General features: G+C 42.5%; 3 protein-coding genes across 3 annotated transcripts; 2 read left to right on the forward strand and 1 right to left on the reverse strand.

Moving 5' to 3' along the window:
* The first annotated feature begins 3089 nt into the window (after positions 1-3089).
* On the forward strand, positions 3090-7751 carry tada1 (transcriptional adaptor 1). Its single transcript, XM_046407534.1, has 8 exons — positions 3090-3247; positions 3824-3915; positions 4020-4085; positions 4472-4566; positions 4730-4942; positions 5909-6060; positions 6281-6437; positions 7165-7751. The coding sequence occupies exons 1-8, from the start codon at positions 3141-3143 to the stop codon at positions 7315-7317; spliced, it is 1035 nt and encodes a 344-aa protein (XP_046263490.1). The 5' UTR covers positions 3090-3140; the 3' UTR covers positions 7318-7751.
* A 914-nt stretch (positions 7752-8665) lies between these two features.
* Positions 8666-10779, reverse strand: LOC124068941 (transcription factor AP-1-like). The gene has a single exon (XM_046407537.1). It carries the CDS (start codon positions 10406-10408, stop codon positions 9440-9442), a length of 969 nt encoding a protein of 322 aa, XP_046263493.1. The 5' UTR covers positions 10409-10779; the 3' UTR covers positions 8666-9439.
* A 2976-nt stretch (positions 10780-13755) lies between these two features.
* Positions 13756-22540, forward strand: fggy (FGGY carbohydrate kinase domain containing). The gene is made up of 16 exons (XM_046407531.1): positions 13756-13916; positions 14236-14429; positions 14564-14675; positions 15283-15434; positions 15667-15755; positions 15966-16081; positions 16173-16301; positions 17408-17511; positions 17852-17959; positions 18517-18578; positions 19104-19263; positions 19800-19874; positions 19993-20113; positions 20295-20389; positions 21180-21241; positions 21956-22540. Exons 2-16 carry the CDS (start codon positions 14247-14249, stop codon positions 22035-22037), a joined length of 1650 nt encoding a protein of 549 aa, XP_046263487.1. The 5' UTR covers positions 13756-13916; positions 14236-14246; the 3' UTR covers positions 22038-22540.
* The last annotated feature ends 16 nt before the right edge of the window (positions 22541-22556 follow it).

The following is a 22556-nucleotide window of genomic DNA, read 5'->3' on the forward strand; positions in this document are numbered from 1 at the left end:
TAGATTAGCTGCTTTTTTAATCTCACTCTTTGCAAGAGAGCAAATAAGCACGTTTGTCAAAGTGTCAAGCTATTATTTAAGCACACATTCAATAATTCTATGTATATGAGCGAGATAGCTGTGTCCCATCAAAGCACACAAGCCCCTTTACACATTTGAAAAGGTCAAGTGCAGACTCAGACACTCTCGTCTAAGAGTTTTATTGAAGAAGCAGCCATCTGAGTACTTGTTCTATAAATCCAGCACTGTGCTTTGTCAGTGCCACCATCCTGTACCAAGTCTGCTGCCTCTCAAACATCGGACCTAACCATCCCACAGATTTCCAGTGTGGGATGCTCCAACACCACAGGAGCTGAAACTGAAGTCTTTCAATAACTCTCGCCACCACACACGGAACCCTCATATTTTGAACAGCCTCATGGAGGAATGGAAACGTATGTTTAGCCCACAAAACCAAATCTTCTGCATAGTCAGATGCTGGAACAGAGAAGGTGACATCCTTGGCTGTGGTGAGGGGACCACACTCAGGCCTTTACCACCTTGAAAAGCTGGCCAACAGACCAGCGGACCACTGCTGCAGTGTGGTCCTCTGAGAAGTTTCAGAAGTGAAAGCCCTCTTTGTCACAGATTTAAGATTTTCTGTCTGACTTTCAGCACCAAAGTGGGACCAGGCGTGGAAGATTTCTGGAAGTAGCTAGCTCTATGGTCCTACAGCTGTACTGATGTTTGCTGAAAGACATCTGCTCTGTATGTGTGTGTGTGTGTGTGTGTGTGTTGGGGGGAGTGCGTGACAGTGACTCATTAGCCTTCAGAAGCTCAGCTTTTGAGGGCAAATCAAACAGCAAATCAACAGACAGGATGTGGAGTTGTTTTCTCTGAAAATAAGCACCATGACTAATTTTGCCCCAACTGGGACGGTTAAACAACTCTGTAACTAAGTCTGTTTCTAAGTGCCCTTTTGATTTAAAGCTTAACAGACACTTGTTTAAGATGGGTCATCATTTGGACGAGTCTGGAAAGGCTCAGTGAGCTGCAGACATCTGCAGTTTCCACTCTCCCTTATTTGTATAAAACACAGAGTTGAATGACATTTCACTCACTTATGTGTGAAAGACACAAGAAATCATTCAAATTAGATTTTTTTAATGATTAACAAATTAACATTTGAGCTGTAGTGTGCTTCCCAACTTTCTGTTGCCTACTACAGACATGCAGCTTGTTAAATACATCTATTAGCAACTGAAAAGTCAGATGGTTTTCATTGTTCGTGTGGTTGGCATGAAAAGCCTGTTTATTCTAGACTCAAACCTTGAAACCCCCTTTATCAAATGGATCCTTTTTTGTAAAGAAGTATGAGCTCAGAACACTATGGAGTCAGCATTAATCACTGGACTGGAGGACACGCTAATAGTCTACAGTGTGACTGTTAACTGGATGCATTCTGGATATACAATTTCAATTATTGTGATGAATGGCGTGAGTCATGGAGTTCTGTTTAAAGCTTCATGACCGCCTAGGGAGACGGAGCCAAAGGAGTGATCGCCCTGACTATTCGACTGTTTTTACACCATAGTTAAAACAGTGAAAAACAAAAGGGCCTCCCAGCCTCAACCTGCTCAAGAAAAGTCAAAGAGTCAGAAAGGACAACAGAAGGAATCACAGAACTGTTTTACATCCAGCCCAGTGGAGAACACAAAACTACTTACAGCAGTAGCAGCAGTTATAGCCACTTGTTTTGCATGCCAACAATGAATTCTACAAATAACTAAAAAAGTAACAAAGAATCAGTATCAGTTCTGTGGATTTGCTTAAAGAGAATAAAAAATCTGAAAATGTGCTCAACAGAAATAACAGCAAAAAATAATGACACCAATTATGAAACAAAAAGGGTGAGCTCTTTAAATTAAAAATGAATTTATTTGGAAGATTCAGGACTTGATCTCTTACACCAAATTAACACTAAGGGACAGCCAAGTGAAGTTAAAGCCCTGCTATAGCCAACCCTGTATGTGCTTCAAATGTGATTAGCACATTTTTTCCGCTGAAATGTGACTCTGCTGTGATTTTTAGATGATAGAACAGGAAATATCCTGTCTGATCTCTTCATTTAGCAGTAGTTCACATTTTAGCTGCTGCATTCTAAAGCAGCTGCAGATGTGTGTGACTTTTGAATGAGGAAGGAATTTCAGCGGTTAAAGTGGGATGTGATGCAATGTTTTTTTTTAATGACAGCTTTCTCCAGTTTTATTAAAAGTACTCAGATTCTGGCAGCTGATTTTGTTTTGGACTGAGGTTACTGAGATCATTAAAAGTAGCATTTCTGGAGTTAGTGGACCAAGAAATCTTATTTACATCAACTTCACTGAGCAGTAAAAAGTTGGAAGATCATAAAAAATCAACAGGCTAATAATACATTCCTGTTGGTTTTGCTCTTAGTTTTTTTTTAACTCTACTCTGCTTAATCTCCATATTCTTTTTCATCTTACGTTCTTGGCATAGATCAGATCACACATTAACCCTATAGCCATGCTGCACATCAGCTCAGGCTTCAGTGAGCCTCTGATGCCTTATCGACTCATGTTTTCTAACTTAACATGCTAAATGTCAAAAATAATGAGCAAGAAAACAAGGGATTCCGTCTTGTAAACATGTGAGTCCCTTGCAAAAGGCAGGCATCCCTTCCTTTGCTGGAGTGGAACTTGATACTGCACTACATTTCGAGGGTAAAATTGGCCTTCATCTTGCTGCTATGAAGTGTTTACGCTCTGTAAAGTGCGTGAAATGCACTGATCTAAACTCTCTTCTTACCCAGCTCTCCTGCACCAAGATGTAAGTGTACTTTACTTTGCAGAGCTTGAATCATACTATGACACCATCTAGCGGTGGAGCAGTTTTACTACCTAACTGAAAAAGGGGGAAATAAACCATTGAATTTTACAGCGCCCCCTATAATTATTATTTACCTCTGTTCTTTTTTATATGCTGTTAAATACTAGATAACTAAGTATAGTCAGGAAAGTTTATCATAACATTAATCGTTCTGTAATATTGCCTGTCAAGTATCATCCTGTTAATGGAAACTTATTTGCTACAATAAAGTTTATACACAAAAAAGGAAACGTACAACTTGGTGTCGCCGGATGATGACGCCATTGTTAGGCTTAATGAACGTCATGGCAGCTCATGCTAGCGAACTTGAGATTGCAAAGAAAAATTTAACTGAGGCAATTGGCGATAATATCAAGCAGTAAGTATAACGTTGTTTATGTACATTGTCTGCTTGCGGTGTTGGATTTCAATACTGTGTTGTGATTTGTCGCTGAATGCAATAGTATTTTTTTCCATGAGCTAGCTATGTGCAAATTAGCCGCTTCCTAGCACTTGCTAATGTTTGCAGCATTTCTCCTCAGCAATAGTTATCAGTGAGCCATTCCTTCTGCACTTATTCAGTATTTACTATGTGCTCCAAGGAGGACGCGATACAAATAGCAAGTCTGAGGTTGCTTTTTAAAGTTACGGCTTGAATTCCGTAAGCTACATCTGGTTTAACGTGTTTGTACGAATGCAGCTTGTATGTGTAACATGGATTAGCCTCAGTTGAAAAGAAAGGAGGTTGAGAGGTATAAAAGAAACAAAACATTTTATCGATTTTCATTAAGTAAGATTTTCTTCTGATGTTCTTAATCTTAATTCTTAGGACACAATGTATGAGGATGATAAGTGATGTCTAACATCGGTTTGTTAATGAATTGATGTTCGCACTAACCGATGGAGTAAGGTTTGTCCTGTATTCATGGTTTTGGTTTGTTGTCATTCCATGCAGTTACTGGGCAAACCTGAAGTTATGGTTCAAACAAAAGATCAGCAAGGAGGAGTTTGACATTGAGGCACGTCGTCTGTTGACACAGGAGAATGGTTAGTAAGCAAGACAAAAATACCTTATGTTGGTTATGTTGAAAACGTGATGTTACCTGAAAAGGTGTTGCTTACATTACATTCTACTCCTTCTTCCCCTGCAGTCCATGTTCACAATGACTTTCTCCTGGCCATTCTCACACGCTGCCAGATCATCGTCTCCACACCAGGTAGGATCTATTAAATAAAATTATACCTGAGCATACATGTTGTTTGTTAAAGCTAAGATTTATTCTAACTTGCAGTACCCTAATCTGTTGTAACTTTACTAGCTGTGTTTATGATATTGATTTTATTGTCTTTGGTATTTGATAAGTGTCTTTTCCAGACATTTTAAAATAGTGACAATTTTAAGTTAATTGGTTTTATAATGAAATTCAGAACATGTGTTTGACAAAATGTGAAATGACCTACCATCAGACTTTGAGTGGGCATTCCACTGCATCGTTAATATGTCAAGAGTAATCAAGTAAATATTGAAATTTCCTGTTATTTAAGTAAAGTGAAATGATCTTTTACATGGCATCTTTTAATATGTTCTCTTATTGTCCTCTAGAGGGCGCAGGGCCATTACAGTGGCAAGGTAGCTTGGCTTCAAAGCCTGGAAAACCAAAAGTGAAGAAGAAATGTTCCTCTAGACAGAAGTTTGATGTAAGTACTTTTTCTCACAGTCATCATTACAAATGCTGGGGATTTTCAAGCTTACAGCGCTGCTGAAATTTCCCAATAACCTAACTGCCCAAATAATGGCTGGATGCAAACATGTGATATTTGGTTAATGACCAGGTGCTGGATTTCTTGTTTACGCCCTCAGCATCGTTTCCAGCCTCAGAACCCTCTGAGCGCCGCCCAGCCTTTCAGCCCACGGGAGGTGGGAGGTGAGGAGGAGGAGCTGCGCCTCAGTGCCCACACTCTGCTGCTGCCCACGCGTGGCCAACTGGAGGCCCGTATGATGGTGACGGCCTTTGAGCTGGGTCTGGATAACATCACAGACGAGGCTGTCAGCACCATGATCTATGCTGTCGAGGTTTGTTAAGTCTAGTTATTTTTGTCACAAATTAAAATCATTACAGATTTGCCTCAAAGAGTGTTACAATGTGTCTGGCATATGATACCAGATATTCAGGCTATGATTCAGTGCTGTGGATGGCCTAGCACAGTGTACCGTGCACCTTGCTGGACCTCTGGACTTCTTTTAATTTACAAATACATGACTTGCATAATGAATCCACATAGAAAGCAAAAAGTGCTGTGAAATTGACATACATGCTAATACCTAATTTTTCTCTTCAAAACTGCATGCGTGGGCCTGTTCTTATGTTGTGGCTTGAGAAATACAAATATCACTTCACACATGTAAACATTAGCTGTCATGAATTTGTATGTGTACACAAAGGTAAACAAAAGTATTTATTTGCAGCCTTTAAACCTTCTTATGGTAAAACAAAGAATGACAGACTAAACACTGGAAGCAAGTATCCAGATTTCACATTTACATCAGAGTTTACCTCTCATTCAAGTTTAAACTACACCCTTACAGGGAAATGTATTGTGCTTGGACAGGAGATAGGTTTAAGGGTTCTTACAAGCTGCATTAATCATGTATTATGTCCTCCAAAAAAGTAAGTGTCTTTTAATCATCTCTAATTTTAGTATAAACTCAAATATGAACTTTCCTGAGAAAACGATCAGTAGACAAAAACAATCCCTCTCGCTCATCACTCATGATTGGTGTGTGATGGTGTGGTGACCCTACACTTAGCCGGTGTTTCCTTATCCTCTTTGCTTGGTATGTTTCTGGGCCTCACCAATTTTTTGGGAAAAGACATTTGACTGTTGAGTATCATTCCCAGGTCGTCACACACCAAGTAATGGTAGCCAACCCGGGAATGAAACCAACAAATCCTGCATAGCATACCTTTACTTTTCATTGACAGTCTGTGTTTTACAGGAGCTGGAACAAAGCTTGACTTACTGTCCTGGTTTATTTCAGCACCACTTGAAAGACGTCCTGACTGCTGTAATTACCCGGAGGAAAGCATACCGGTTACGAGATGGTCATTTCCCATATGCCTTTGGCAGCGATGTCACACCGCAGCCTTATCTGAAAAACAGCCTTGCTGCTTACCACAGTGTCACTGAATGGTGGGGACAACCATATTAGTTCTTAATAAAATGTTTAGGACAAAGAAGTTAGTTTAGGTATAAATAGACTTGCTGCTCTGAAAGGTACTACACTGTCAGTGTTTTGTAGTTTTGCTCTCCATGCAATAATCTGTGCTGTTACTTGTCGTTTCTCTAAGTAAAGGGCAGTGGTCATGCTGATGACATTTTTCAGCCCATAGTGACTTTTGCTTTCTTTCAGTCCCCCTCCAAGTGCTTCCCTGCCTGCAGGCCCACCACCTCAGGTGTCACCTGATGAGGCTGAGCAGCAGGCTGTTCACTTATTGGCTTGTTCTGCTGACATGCTCCCCGCATCGCTCCCTCCAATCAGCATGTTTGATCTCCTGGAAGCTTTACAGGTGAGAGAAATGTGCCCATGCATGTTCCTGGTCTCAGGACCTTCAACAAACTGAGCACCAAGTTTCTGAAACAACTCAAATGAAGTTGATTTTGATATTACTATTATTATTATTATTATTATTTCCCAAGCATGGGAGGGGGGGGTCATATACTGAGTTTGTAAAATTATATGCCTCTTTTAAAATGATTTATCATTGTACCTAAATTATATCCAAAACTTGGAAGCGACTGATAAAGATTAAAGAGTTGATCAGCTGATTCAGTATTTGTCATTTTTCAAGCCAAAACAGTCCTCGCTTCTTATCCATTTATCCTCTTTTCTTAGTCCTGAGTAACAGCAAATTTATAATTTTTGGATTCTGGACTGTTGGTTGAGTTAAACAAGCTATGTGAAGAGATCAAGTTGAACTTGATAAGATGATTTTGTGACAATGCATGGATTAGATTATTAATCAAGTAAATAATCATTAAATGCATCCTTAGTCTATAATTGAATAGTTAAACCTGGAAATCTTATCCCCCAAAATGTGCTTCATACATAGAAATGTCAACACATCGACATCAGATGTTGTCAGATATTTTATAATGTTTTCATTGGTCACATCATTGAGCTGTGGCTGCTTATCACTGAACTTTCACATCACATTACTACTTCTGGCCTACCCTCACTCCACCATTTGAAGTTTATATGGTTAAATGTCTCTCTGAAACATTTGTCTGATGTAGGTTCACCACGGGGTGATGCCCTCCCACACTATGTATGCCCTGAACATGGAGCGCATCCTGTCCCGGCTTTGGCACCCCAGCCACGAAGAACTAGAGCAGGACCACGTACACCGGCAGCGCCTCGCTGCGAAAGACGGCGTGCTTGTCAGCTGAGAACCACCAACACTGGACCAAACATAAACTGTGGACATTATCAGGAGCCAAATACAAGTGTGTCCAAAATATTCAAATAGCTGGAAAATCACATCTCCTTTGCACAAAAAGATAAAGCATAATTGGAGCAAGATGAAACAAAAGCAGTTGGACAGTGGACACAGTGGGCTGTCAAATCCAGCCAACAGCCAGTAGCTGGCATATTAGCACTGTCGCTGCTTTATTTTTGTCTGTTCCACAAGCCGTTTTGGAAGTCAACCAGCCGTCATTTGGAACTTCTGAATAAAACTGCGATTCTAAAATTGTGGAAAAATATTGAAAATGTTTAGGATATACAGCTTGATCAGCAGCGTGACAAGGTTCTCAGCCAGGCTACACAGTGTTAATACTTGTGTTTGTGGGCAAGAAGCAGATTCAGGTTGCAGACATAAAAATAAAAATCCCAGTAAGGCAGCAGTCATTCTACTCTACTGTAGCACTGTATACATGAACAGGACACAAAATAAGTCTTTAAAGCCGTGTAAATTACATACAGGTGTTTTCAGTTGCTTTAATTAATTTGATCAGACCTCATCTTAATTCCAAACTGGACAGTTTTGTGGTGTCATGGCAACACGGGTGCAACAGAAATGCCAATCAAGAATCTAGACAGGTCTAATGAGGCAGTATGTGAAAACACCTGCGTGGGTTTACTGTGGGTGTCTCTCTCTCTCTCACACACACACACACACGTCCGACAGCTGCCTCCTGTGTCTCCACGCCCCTCATAAACATATCTCGAAATTGTCTTTGTTAGTGTCCACTCTAAGGCCAGTGACTACCTGTCAGTGTGGGTGGTCCACAAAGTGTGTACAGTTGAAGCAGAACTGAAATGTGTGTGAATTTGTACCTGTTTTCTACACAAAGCTTGTTTGTAATTTATATCGCATATAGTTCCGAAAATAAAACGCTTTTTTTTAAGTTTTTTTTTCTAACTAGTTAAATGTTTGAGAAATAATCCTTTTTAATTGAAATATTTCTTGTGTACCTCAACACAAAACTGTAAACAGATCTGCCTATGCCTCATCCTCAGGAGTCACCACCAGCTGGAGTGGGAGGACGGTGATTCACACACCCGTCCCAGTGCGCACGGAGGACCTCTTGCCATATTTGGCTGCGTGCGCTTCACTTCCGACACCTCTCTGTCCAATGGGCGGCCGCGTAGACTCACCAACCATTACAAGCGCCACTGCACTGGTGACTCAGTATCTCGTCTGTCCCAGTTCCTTCAATAACAAACACTCCATGTAAAGCACTGTAAGACTGCATCCAATGATTAATTATTTAGAAGGCACAGAAGTACTCACACTTAACGCGTGTCCAACATTTTATTTTGTCATATGTACAGTTCTGAAGTGCTCAAAATAACAGCGTACAAATATTACAAAGTGTTATTTCAGGTCTAACATTAGTTACACTATCACAAACTTGTATGAACATACGGGTTAAGAAAGTAAGGCAGTTTTTGTCAGTAAACGCTAAACACACCTCTAAAGAGTCCTTGCGTAAAGGTGTGAAACTTTTTGTTAGTGTTGTTCTGTACATACTGTATTGTCGCTGGTGGGATGCTCAGTGCAGTGATGACTCAAGTCCACAAACTGCTACTTGACATAGTGGAAGATTTGCAGGGCAAGGCCTCGTTCACCTTGTGTTTCTGTCCGTCTGCACTTTGGGCCCACACGGTCTGGATGTCTTGTCAGGACTTAAGACTGAATGGAACTTAATCAACTTAAAACTTTCTGAAGGTATGGACAATTGCCATACCACCATGGCTTGACTGAATATGAATCGGATTGGATGTGAGAAAAAGACAAAATCACCAGTAATATCTAAAAAGTCACACCAGAGGCGTATTTGGAGCAAATATTACTTCTGAGCTGTGCGCGTCCATGCAATAGGTTTGGTGGCTTCTGCAACATTTCACCATATTGACCAATTGCAAGTATCTTGTCAGTCTTCAATCGTTACTCTTTTTCTCTGCAGAGACTCAGCGTATACAGCCTGAGCGGATAATTTGGTGGATACCCCCTTCCCCCTCCCCTCCACACTTGCATTTGGTCCCAAAGAAATGTCCCTTGGAAGTCTAGAAAGCTTGGAGCTGCTGCGTCAAAATGAGCTGGCAGCCGCTGTTAACGTGGTCCATCACCTTTTGCTTGAGCAGAGCCAGCTCATCCCGGAGGACGTTGGCAGAGGAAACCAACTCCGTGTTTTGGCTCTTCAGGTTTTTGACCCTATCCTCCAGCCGGGAGATCCTCTCCAGCTTCCTTTTCCGGCATTTGGACGCAGCTACTCTGTTCCTCATGCGCTTCCTCTCCGCTTTGATGCGCTCCTGGTTCTCCATGTCGATGGGGGAGAGCGGCGGGGTGTCGCCGGACATCTCGGGCACAGTCTGTGGCTCCTCTTTGAGCGCGTGTAGCCGCGGGTGCTGCGCAGCCGCCAGCTGGGGGTCCATGTGGTTGTGGGACGGCTGTGAGGTGGCAGGGAAAGTCATATGGGGATGCCTTTCGTTGGCAGGTGCAGAGGCAGAACCCACAGCCCGGCTGAAAGTGCCCAAGTTTGTGTACTCCGGTGGGTCGGTGCGCACCGTGCAGCTGTAGGGAATCCCGCCGCTCTCGGATGCAGCAGAGCCGGATGCCATGCTGTTGGTCGCACCGGCCTGTGCGTCAGGGTGAACGGCGGGTGCCTGCTGATGGTAGTGGAGCTCAGCCAGCGCCCTTACAAAGCCTTCGGCAAACCCCTCCTGCTCGTCGGTGATGTTCTTGGGACAGACGAACTGGGTCGGAGTGGGAGTCGTCAGCCCGCTGCAGGACTGGATAATCAACCTCTCCAGTTCAGGCGAGGCCAGTTTCAGCAACCCGACATCAGGGGACGTCAGGATGTCCAGGGCCTTGGAGCTCAGCTGGGGTTTGAAGTTTTTCGGGTCGTTCAAGTTCAGAGTCATGGTCTGTTTGAGAGTTTTAGGGTTGAACCCATACACTGTCGTCCCGTCGTGCTGAGAGTTTGAAGCATTCACGGCTTCGTCGTAGAAGGTCGCTTCCATTTTTCTGGACATAAAGTTTTAATCACCTTGCGGGAGGTCTATTCTTGTTTGTTAAAAAAAAAGTCCAAGATCGACTGGTCACATATGTCCTGTGACTCCCTGTCTCTCAACTGTCTTGTCTTAGAGCCCGCCTATTGTTGAAGTCCAACTCACTTGACAACTTCGCGTCCTGACAAAACTTTTCTCTTGTGAACCGTGCGATAATCTAGAATAAACGCAGTTCCTCCGCAGCCGATCCCCGTGTTTTTACACCTTTAGTATCCGCTTTGGTTTCTTCTTCTTCCCCCCCAAAACCAGAAACAGAGTCCGAATAGGGATAATACTTTCTATCACTTCCAACGTGGAGACGAACTTTATCCACCTCTAAGCTGCAGCTCTACTGAAAATAACAATGATGTCATTTCTACGGCCTCTGATTGGCTGGATCTGATTTGGTGGGCGGGGCACGTCTAATGACATGCAGGTTGCTCTGACAACTAGCCATATCTCCGCCCCCCCGCGATGGTTTATGGGATTAGGTAATACAGACAGTAGAGCACTCTGGGATTACGTAGTGTTTTTGAATATTTAGTTACCCGCTCAATTATTAGTTACTCACCCTGAAATGAGGGCTGCTCCAAATGGTCTGTGCGGTTTAATCTCGATTAATACATCACAGCAAATAAATATTCTTTCTTTCAGATGCTTTGATTAGGAACATATTGTTTACAGAACGTAAAATTAAAGAGATTACCAGAAAAATGCACATTCATCAGATGATTAACTCGTTATCAAAATCCAGAGACATGAAAACTATATTTGGCTGACAATTCAGGAAGTGAATGTTGGCTGGTAAGGTAGTTAGAAAGGGTTAAAGATAGAGGACAAAATGAGGTCATACCTGCACAAGGAGGTCCTTTGTTGTAAAGGAAAACACATTTTAAAATGTCTTTCTACAAGTGTACATGTTTGAAGTGTCTCGCAGTCGTTGCAGAGAGATTGTGCAGAGGACCTGTGTTCTCAGAAACACAATCAACTTTATCGTCCAAGTATGACACACACAAGAAAAATGTCTGTGGTTTTCAGTAGCTCTCTGTGTAGTTTTTCCACACAGTGCACAGAAACAAATATGGACAACAAAGCAGCCCAAAGATAAGCAAGTGTAAATAACAACAGGCATTAAGGATTTTTTACTGTCCTGGTGTTATTTTAAGATCCCAAACTATCCCAAAGTGGCAATCACTCCAACAACCAGTATTTTTATATTCCTATGATTGTATTGTCATTTCTTGTTATTTACTGTATACTCATTAATTTTAATTGCATACATCGTATACATCCTGAATAAAGTTCTTCTCTTATCTTAATCAACCAGTCAGCTAACAGCATAGTCAGGAATCCAGAATCTTAAACTGGTCACACCTCTAATATGGACGACCATCGGAACTGAGCAAACACACAGGAGTAATGTACTGATGACTTGGAAAGAGGTGAGAGATCAATGCATTTATTATTATCAAGATAAATGCATCATGGTATTGATGTTAGCCCTACAATACATAGGCCATTCCTGCTTGCACATTGACCACTTCATCTTTGCTTGTGTGAGTGTTAAAGTTGCATTATAACCTTCCTGTGTGAGAAATATATTTGATATATTCTATGGCTTCCTCTCGTAGGTCTCATAGGTAAATGTGAAGCTGCACTCATGTCTGAACGCTCCGTACAGCTGCAGTCCAGCCTGTCTGGCCTCCCCCATTGTATTATTCAACATGTTCTCCTCAAGCCAACTATAAATAAGTTAACAGCCGCAGACAGCCTGGGAGAACCAGAGCTGCCTGAGGTCAACACTCTTGAGATGACATGTTGTCCTCACAACACGGCCGTGCGATGCCTGTATGGAAGTATTTGACACCCTGAAGTGGAACTCCAGTGCCTGGAATGCTTTAGAAATGTTTATGTCTAATACTACAGTGATAATGAAGACAAACAAGGCCTTGCTGTCTTTCTTTCTGAGTTTCTCCTCACTTAACATAGCAGAGCAGCATTCAGTGTGCCGCCAACTTTCTGAGCCACTTCTCTTTCTCTCTGTACACCTGTGCAAAGGGCCGCTGAGGAGTACTTTCCGTTCACGCTATCACTGTACTCTGGCCGTGCTTCCTGTTTCTCTGTCAGCTTTTCCCCTCCGCTGGCCTGATGGGGTTGCTTTTAGAAAACAGCGCTTTCCTCCTCCCTGCCGGGGCCAGCTGTTTCCACTGCACAAAGTTTTCTAATCAGGAGCTGGTGCTGTCGGCCTCCCAAAATGCCTGCTTTTGTTGTACAGAGGTGGGACCGTCCAGGATCCATGGAAACACTCCCACAATTCATGACAGCAAAACACAGAGAAAGACTATATGTGCATTTGTTGATGTATCAACAGAGCAAAGTTTTGATTACCTTCAGCCGTTGGTCAGAGACACACACACACACACACACACACATATAGAGGAGTGAAAGAGAGAGAGACACACATGAGATTTCAAACACTGTCTGTGCAGTGTTTGTTGAAAACCATCTGTTTCTTCCTGTCCTGCTGCTTGGGTTTTCTCTGTACTTCTTCTCTGCTGATCCTTCCTGGTCCAAACACACAGGTCACAGCCAGCCCCACTTCCTTTACACAGCTGCTGATGTCCTCTAAGAAAAGAGTACAAAAGAGTGGAGAGACCAGGTGGGATGCAGCCTCGAATGTAAGGCATATCAAATGTTTTTGATGGCAGTTTATTGTCTCACACAGACCATTTTGCAGCCCTGACACTACACTACTACAATAGATCATTATAGTAGGGTCCCTTCTGAACTGGTCACCTCCGAGTTTCTGATATGTCCAATGCACAGACCACACATGGTCAAATTTCAGGACATTTAGTCTAAAATAATCTGTCTAAAAATTAGACTTTGTGTCCACAGTGGTGGTTTACAGCCCCTGGCAGGTTGTTTGGAATAATGCTTGGGGCTTTTATTAATAAGCTGAGTTAGTATGTACTCAGAAATTCCTCTCTGGAATAATTCTGATTGCTGACCTGTTTTTGTGTGTATTTTGGTGACAGTATGATTGAAACAGCTTTACTTTGTAATATGAGAGAATAGTATAAAAGCTCATTCTACACACAGGGGGCCTTTGCAAGATGCAGGACTTGTCTTGGTTGTTGTACTTTGCTGTTTAGAATTCCTACAAAATTTTTAGAACTACAAAACGGTGTCCATTTCATTGGCAGAGCTGTACTTGTTGGGGTACCTGTAGGCCACTCTGTTCATTTGATAAACCTCCCTTTCCTTATTTTAAAAAATAAGACGACGGTGAAGGAAGGGGGGGATTAAAATGGCCCATTCATAGTGCTTTCTGGTTTGTTTTCGGGCTCTGTACGGTTCAGCAGAAATATTCGACTTTATCCTTTTTGACCGCTCTCGCGTTCCGTCGCAACCACCGTCTCTAGCTCAAAGTGCACATAACTCAAACTCAAAAGTGATGTTTACTGCGCTGAAATAAGACTTTTATCAGCTGGTAAGTTCGGAGATGTTGTTATAGCACATGTACAAATGTCCTCTGTCATCGATGAAGTCTGTTGTGTGTATTCCTGGCAAAATCCCCATCTTTTCCTTTGCTGCACTCTAACGTTAGTGTTATCCTCTTTCAGTCGTGGACGATTTCGGACTCTGGAAATATCAAACAAAGAAATCATAAACGAACAAATGTTAAATGTTACCCTTTAGCAGAAATGTTGCCCTTTAATGTTATTTCGAAACAGTATATCAAATGCTGACCGCGTAGCCTGGTTAATTATCAACCCCTGGACTCTTTGCTCCCCTTGCTTTGCTTTCAGCTCGTCTCCTCATGGCGGAGGTCTTTTATGTTGGAGTGGACGTGGGCACTGCCAGTGTGAGGGCTGCACTGGTGACCAGGGCGGGCCTCCTGCACAGTACTGCAGAGGAACCTATCAGCATCTGGGAGCCCCAGACCGACCACTACGTCCAGTCCTCTGCTGAGATCTGGAAGAAATGCTGCACAGTTGTCAAGGTATCTGTCATCATTACTTATAATGCGATTTAATTATCACTGTTTAAGTTGGTTTGGTCACATTTGCACCCCTACAAAGTTAGTGCTGCTAGAGAGAGGCAGGAGCTGAACCCTGTATTTTCCCTGTGTCCCAGAGAGTGACCCAAAGTGTGGAGAGGAGTCAGGTACGAGGGATCGGCTTTGATGCCACTTGCTCTTTAGTGGTTTTGGACCAAAGCTTCCAGCCTGTGCCAGTTGATCAGGATGGTAAGTCAAACATTTCATTCCTCTGTTGCCACTTTTATTTTTTTTTTTCTCCAGAAATAATTTGCAAAACACCTTGCATTCTGTTTTTGAAATGCTGTATTACTACCTGCTTTACTAGAATGGATTTTTTTGTATTGCTGATATAATGTAAAACATTGATTCTGGCATGAAAGCTTTCAGTTGATTAGTTTTGCTTTGGCAGCTTGTCTGTGGATATTCTCATTTAACCAGGTCATAGCTATTTCAAGGAGGTTGCTTGGACAAGTTGTTTTGGTCTAATGTAATGGGATACTTTATTGATCCCTGAAGTTAAAATCCCCTCCTCCACAGCCAGGTCAGAAGTCAGGGTCAGCTACAGAGCAGCACCCCCCGGTAGGATTCATGTTTTTGCATGAAGCGGGGTGGACGCAGGGATCAGGACCCAGGCACTCAGGGTTAAATGACTGATAAATGATGTTTATGTGCAGCCTTGATACCACATATCCATCACAAATGTTTTCTCTCCTAAAGCATTGATTCAATCTTCAAATTACACCTGTGGCATTCAGTCCGTGCGCTATTTTTCATTTGGTATAATTTCTTTACATTTTGCTCGCGCCTCTCTCAGGTGACAGACAAAGGAACGTGGTGATGTGGATGGACCATCGTGCTGAAGTGCAGGCCGCTCGTATAACAGACACCGGCCACCAGGTCCTGAGCAGGGTGGGAGGGGTCATGTCACCAGAGATGCAACCCCCTAAGCTGCTCTGGCTCAAAGAGGTAAGAGGTGAGCAAGGTCGCCGCGGGACCACCGATGTCTGCGTGTTTTATTGTAGCTGTCTGTATTGAGTGGAGCTGTTTGAGAATTCCGGCACCCCAATTCAAGCATCTGATAAAACAGAAGCTTCAATACACGTTAGAGATCCCTGAAAGTGTTTTGTTGTTCAGTACATGCATGTGCTGTTACCAGGGTTCATTAGCACACATTTCTCTTTCTCTCCCTTTTTATCAGAATCTAAAAGAAAGCTGCTGGAACAAAGCTGCTCATTTCTTTGACCTCCCAGACTTCCTGTCTTGGAAGGCAACGGGCTCTTTGACTCGGTGAGCTTTGTTGGTTGATGGACATTGTCACTGTGTGATGCATTATCCTTGTATCAAATGTCTGTTTTAAACAGTGAGTGGGGTTGTCCTCCATAGCAGAGGTACTTCCAAGAAACATGTCTCTTGTCATGGACAAACAGTTGCTGCACTTAATATTGTTCATGATATGTTCTGAGATATGTTATAGTATAATTCTGCAATGTTTCACAGGTCTTTATGTACTTTGGTGTGTAAATGGACATATTGTCCTCCAGAAGGATGGGATGCTAGTTTTTGGACTAGCATTGGACTGGAGGATCTCCTGGAGAACAACTTTTCCAAAATAGGTAAAATAACATCAACAAACGAGCTTCTAGTAAAACTTCACAGAGCATTCAAACAGTTCATCTGTTATTTAAATTGATTTCTGCCATCCAGGCAGTGTGACGTGTCCTCCAGGGAGCCCGCTAGGAGATGGCCTCACCCAGGAGGCAGCAGCAGATTTGGGTTTGGACCCAGGAACTGCAGTTGGTGCTTCTCTCATTGATGCTCATGCTGGAGGCCTTGGTACTGCATCTTAAACCTGTTTGTAGAACCAGACTTGCTCTGACAAATGAATGTACTTTTTTTTTGAAGTGCATTCTGTAACTGTAACAGGTTCTACTTGGCTTTGAGAGCTTTTAAAATATAGACTGTCATAATGGTAAAACACCATCAAGAGAAGGGAGGCAGAAGATTTTATGTTAATGTCTTAAAGTTGACATTTCGCTTTTGAGAGGGTGTAAGATGAAGCTCCCAGAGTGTCAAAAATGAAGATGCTCATCTACTAGAGAACACATTAATTCAAGAAACGTCATGACGATTTTCCATACAGAATTTCCATGGCATTCTGAGCTGTTAGTTGTCAAGATAGTTTGATCACAGACAAATGGACCAAACTACAGGGCAAAAAGTCACTCCTACTGTAGCTTCAACAGCCCTCATTTTTAGAGTGTATTTAGGCCTTTTAGATATCTAACAGTAGGGTGGATGATGTATGATAAACATCCCTGACTGGAGCAGGGCTGTTGCAGTTACGTGCATGTTAACGCCCACCAAAACTCTCCCAGCTTTGATATTCTGGGCAACAAAGAAGGTGTCTGTTTGAAAAGTTACACATTAACGCTGATGCATACTGCATCTGTGAGCACCGTGTCAGCTTTGGGGCGGGAGTAGATATTTCCTCTTGTTCAGAAATCCTAACCATCTGGTTATGTTCTTGGAGACAAGCTGCTCCTGAACTCTGCCCTCTGGCCTCTGACTGAGACCTCCACCGATCACACATTGTTGCATCAGTCAGAGGTTAAAACACTCTGCGCTTTTGGTTGTCGTGCATGTCACAGTGATGTACACCCCCTGCCCCTGAGCATGGATGAACCTCCCACCTTAAACTGAAACCAGCTTAACAAACATTATTCCAGCAGTTAGTGTCACGGCTGAATCTCATGTGGACGTTAGAGAACCACATCAAAAAGATTTAAAGCTTTTGATCTGCAAATCTCCCCTGATTAGTCCCTGATGGGGCTCAGACAGGAGCTTTGATGTGACTGTGTATTCAGTCAATTCTCCCCTGCAAAAAAGAAATTCTGATGTTGATTCAATTTGATGATAACACGTAATTTTGCTCTTTCCAGGTGTGCTAGGTGCAGATGTGAAAGGCTTTCACTTGCCCTGTGAGGATCAGCCAATCAGCTCACGCATGGCGATGATCTGCGGGACATCAACCTGTCACATGGCAGTGAGTGGTTTGCATTTCTCATTGTACATTACAGTGGAATTAATGATCAATAAACACTAATCTGATGTGCTATTAAAAGCATGTGTATTGCGTGATGCAGACCTGCAGGCTTTTCAAAGAATGTCACTGCATGACAGTTACCACACTACCTATAATGAATCATGCGCTTGCTGCCACTGATGTGTTTACTGAGATAGTTCTGAGGTGATTGAGATAATACTGATAAGCAGGTCTATTAAAAGTTGTCTTATGAATCATCTTCCCCCTTAATGCTATGACAGGGGCTGCAGTAATTGTAAGAGGTGAAGCAAATTTAAGTTGTCACCTTCATGTGTTCCAGATCAGCGAGCAGCCTCTGTTTGTGCCTGGAGTGTGGGGGCCCTGCCTGTCTGCCATGGTGCCTGGCATGTGGCTCAACGAGGGAGGACAGAGCGCGACAGGAAGGCTGGTGAGCGCACTGTGGAACTGACCTGCGGTGATAATATGTTTAAATATATCTCTGTGAAAAAGTGCTTGTGAACATACTCATGGACTGGGAAGAAGTGAGGCAATGTGTGTTTTATTTTAGGAATATAATTGTAAAATGTGAAGGCTTTTTTTGGTGAAAGAAATCAGATTTGCTTCTTTGTAATCTCTAGTTATGGTTGATTCTCTGGTGTCAGTATAATACAGCTGAGTTACACCAGACACAAGGCAGGACCGTAAGGAGAGGCCGCTGTGACAGAAATAAGAAAATAGAAATAATTGAACATTCATTGAACCTTCACTCATGTAGTAAAAACAAATATTTTCTCATTCTCAGATATAATGTGGGTGATTCGATGTGTTTGTTTTCACATCCTCGTTACTTTAAGTTATGTTAATGTCTAACCAGTGCTTGAACTTAACTGAAAAATGAATTAGTGATGAAAATAATCAGCAGTTGCAGCTTCACAAGCCCTTATGTCAGCAGCTGTGTCATGTGTAATCCTCTCTGTTAAACTGTCGTTCTCTCCCCTCCCTCAGGTCGACCACGTGGTGAAGGGCCACGCCGCCTACACCCAGCTCCAGGAACAGGCACGGCAGAGGTCAGCTGATGCATTTGGTGCCGCACTTCCCAAAAAGGTTTTAGCACAGCTGTTATCCCTGTTCAGCTGTTGTACACTGATGTTCAGTAACCTTTGGAGAGATTGACGATGCTTAGCAAGGTTATGTATTCTATACAACTCAACTATGGAAGTTACACTGGAATTATGACATGTCAAAATGATTTCTGAGAAAACGGCCCGTATTAGGGTGGCTGGGAGAGCTCACAAATAGACCAAATTTCTCCATCCAGACGACAACAGATGCAGATCTTCTTCTGCAGCGATGAGCCCGCCTGACGTGTTCATTGTTTCTGTATTTGGTTGTATTGTGAGTGTTTGTTCTACATGTTGCCAAACTGTTGTTTTCCTAAAGTGCTTGTGTTTTCTTAAGTTAGACTGCCTTAAGCTTTCACAGCCAGCCTACTGTAGCGTTTTCTAAATTAATTGTCAGTCTCCATATAACAGTGTTGTTAATGGGTATTCATCAGATTGAATTTGTCTTTTATTTACTGTTTTTTAACCCAGACTTCCCTTCACTGGGGAGAACGTCTACAACTACCTGAACAGCCATCTGACTTCAATGGCAGACCGTTGTGCTGTGGACCTGCTGGGCTCCAGTCTGCACGTGTGGCCCGACTTCCATGGGAACAGGTCACCTCTGGCTGACCCTAGCTTGAAGGGCATGGTGAGGGCAGAGTCAAGGCTTCACGTGACCTTGGACATAATGGGCTCTATCTTAATGCCTGGTGCAAATCGACACAAGTGTCATTACTAGTTTTCTCCCATATGCAACCCATCTGCTATGAACCAAAAAGATCATTTTTATCACACAGTCTGGCCATCCATGTATCACACAGTGCTGCTCCTCTGACTATTGGTGCATTCACTCATATGTAGTCAAATGGAGTTGTTGATGGGACAGAGCCTGAGACAGATTGGCCAAGGACCACATACCTGTCCCTCAGTGAAGCGAGAGCAGCTGTTTAAATAGCAATGCTGCGGGTGCAGGCACACCTGGCTTTTAAAGGCAATGATTAATTAACCCCTTAGCATCTTAAACAGAGGGCACACTGCAGAATACGCCAATGAATTAAAAAGCAGCGTAGTTAAATAAGCTATGACTGTTAGCCAGGGGCCAAATGCTAGCTATCCTTTATGTTGGTGAATGCACCCCTCTGGTTACTCTCACTGTTTTCATAACGATTCATCACTGTTTTGTAGGTGGTCGGACTACCACTGTCCCAAACTTTGGATGACTTGGCCTTGCTCTATTTGGCCACTGTACAAGCCCTCGCTGTGAGTCTGCTGTGCTTTACCTGTGTCAAAGTCTCAACTGACCTATCCTGGTGCAAAGGATGGTTGGCTTTGTTGCCTTGTAACCCAATTACCCTTGTGTCTTCTTCTCTGGTTTCAGCTTGGGACACTTCATATTCTGGAAGCCATGAGAGAAGCAGGACATGACATCACAACTCTCTTCCTGTGCGGCGGATTGAGCAAAAATACCCTGTTTGTGCAGATTCACGCCAACGCTACGGGTATAAAATACTAACAAGGATTGATAACAGTTTTGATCCTAAACTGAATGAAGATTTAACTACAATAGACATTTCACCCAAAATACTAAATAATGGTAACATGAAAACTTTAGGTTCTGCTAACATAACATAAACACTGTTATGAAAACTTTTACACTTTTCTCAATGATATTTTTTTCAGGATTACCTGTGGTGCTGCCTGCCCAGATCGAGGCTGTGTTAATAGGAGCAGCCATCTTGGGTGCATGTGCATCACAGGACTACAGCAGTATACAGGTGGAGTGACACACAGATATGTACAAGCCAAATCCAACATTATCTTTTCTTTTTTTTTAACTTATTAAGGATCTCTCCAGAGCCACAGATGACATTACACAATTGTCTCGACAGGCTGAGTAACACTCCTCATGAACAGTAAAATTGGTGGTGTACCCCTTTTTAAAACTTGTTTATTTTGCAATATACTTAGCAGCTTGCAATCCAATCGTCTTCTTTTGTAGTCCAATAAAACTGACCTCGAAAACTTTATATGACACACACCACAGATCATATGATCACTGACTCAATGCCTCCATCTGCTGGACAGAACCAAAATACAATGTATAAAGTTCACGGCTCTTCTCTGCTTAAGACACAGAGAAGATTTGAACACACAGCATTTAAGATCTAAAGCGATGATTAACCTTTTGTGAGGTCAAGCTCTCATCCCTTCATTTGTCAGTACCACAGCATGAGGCACAAGACACTGGCAAGCCTTTAAGCCACATATACTAAAAATAAGACGTTATTGTTTGGACTAGGCTGCACCTGTCAACCCATTTTCAGCTATAACTAAAGCAGGCAGTTGTTGGATCTGATCCTCATTGCTGCACACAGCTAACTGGCTGGATTTTGTCGGTTTAGACAGCACAGACACCCTGTATTGCATTAGTCACAAACTCAACCACACTGAAACCACTTCACTTGGCGTTTGTTAATGCTGTAACTGGGTCAGAAGCTGGCCTGAAACTGAATGTGCACAGCATGATTTATTGAGTGATATTTGTCTTTGCAATTCATGTTTTAGGAGGCAATGGAGAAAATGGCTAAAGTGGGGAAAGTTGTTCAGCCTGACCATGAACTCGGGAGGTAAGAGATGGAGAATATACAGTACTGTGCAAACATCTTAGGCCACCATTAGATTCACTGTTTTAGCAATGCTTTAATGAGTGTGTATAATAATTTCTCAGCCTCTGCATTAGAATACAGCCAGAAAATACAGAAAATGTGTATGCAGTATTAAAAACAGAAAAAAACAGCTTCTATAGCCTAAAGTGGCAAGTATTTAGTGTGAGCTCTCCTTACACTTTTCGCAATAGCAGGAACCTGGTTCTCTTAAACCTGAATGGAATGGAGCTGTGAAAAAGGTCTATGCTCGAGCATTACATGCACATGTTGTATGGGTTTAACTCATTGGAAGGAGTGGTCTTTGTGGAAGGGTAGCAGCCGAGAAACCAGAACGAGTGCTTGCTGTCTTCAGTGAAACATGGTGGAGGGTCTGAATTGATGGGATCATGAAAACTGAAAAGTACAGAGAGGTTTTAATTCATCATGCCATCCATGCTAAACACTAAAATACTACACTAAATACTGACTTCTGCCGTAGAAGCCATTTTGTTCTGAAAATTAGGTTTTTTTCGATTTTCTGTACATATTTCCTGTTTTTCCTGTTTGTAACTTAATAAAGAGATTAAAAAAATAAAATATGGATGGCTAATAAAACTTTGCTAAAAAAAACAATTTTAATGGTGGCCTAAGACTTTTGCACAGTGGTTAAAGTCAAGTCATGTCTCTGTTTTACAGCTTCTATGAGAGAAAGTACAAGGTGTTCCTGCGACTGTTTGCCCACCAGAGGGAGTACCAGGCACTCATGAACCAGAGATGACAGTGTCAGCGGCAGGCGGCCGTGCTGGGACTGACTTTCTCTGACGAGCAGTGATGACGAATCCATACACTGGAAACAAGAACACAAGTCTGAACCTTGCTGCTTTTCCTGATTATTAAAGGTCCAGTTTTTATATTTTCTCAATAACCTGAGGGAAAACGGCTCTCTGGGGGTTAAATATCTGTCAGGGGGTTTGCTGTTTCTAAACATTTGACTGCTGGAAGAGTTTAGAATCCAAACATGCTGGATTTCAAAGCACCTGTCAGATGACAACAGAGAAGATCTCTGTGCAGATGAGCTGTTGCAGCGTACCATGGCTGCCTGTCCTGTAGAGCCGCTGGTGCAGATGTGTCCAAAATGAGTGTAGAGGAGTGAATGTGGGGACATGGACAGATTCCACAGTGACTCATTTGCTAGAGACCCCTCAGCTCCAACTACTGTCAAATACCCTCAAGTAATGTTGCCTTCAAATGCAGTCCCAATAAATAATTACAATAATGGAAGCGAGCTCCCGCCTTT

Source organism: Scatophagus argus, chromosome 13, assembly GCF_020382885.2.
Source record: "Scatophagus argus isolate fScaArg1 chromosome 13, fScaArg1.pri, whole genome shotgun sequence".
NCBI classification, from domain to species: domain Eukaryota; kingdom Metazoa; phylum Chordata; class Actinopteri; family Scatophagidae; genus Scatophagus; species Scatophagus argus.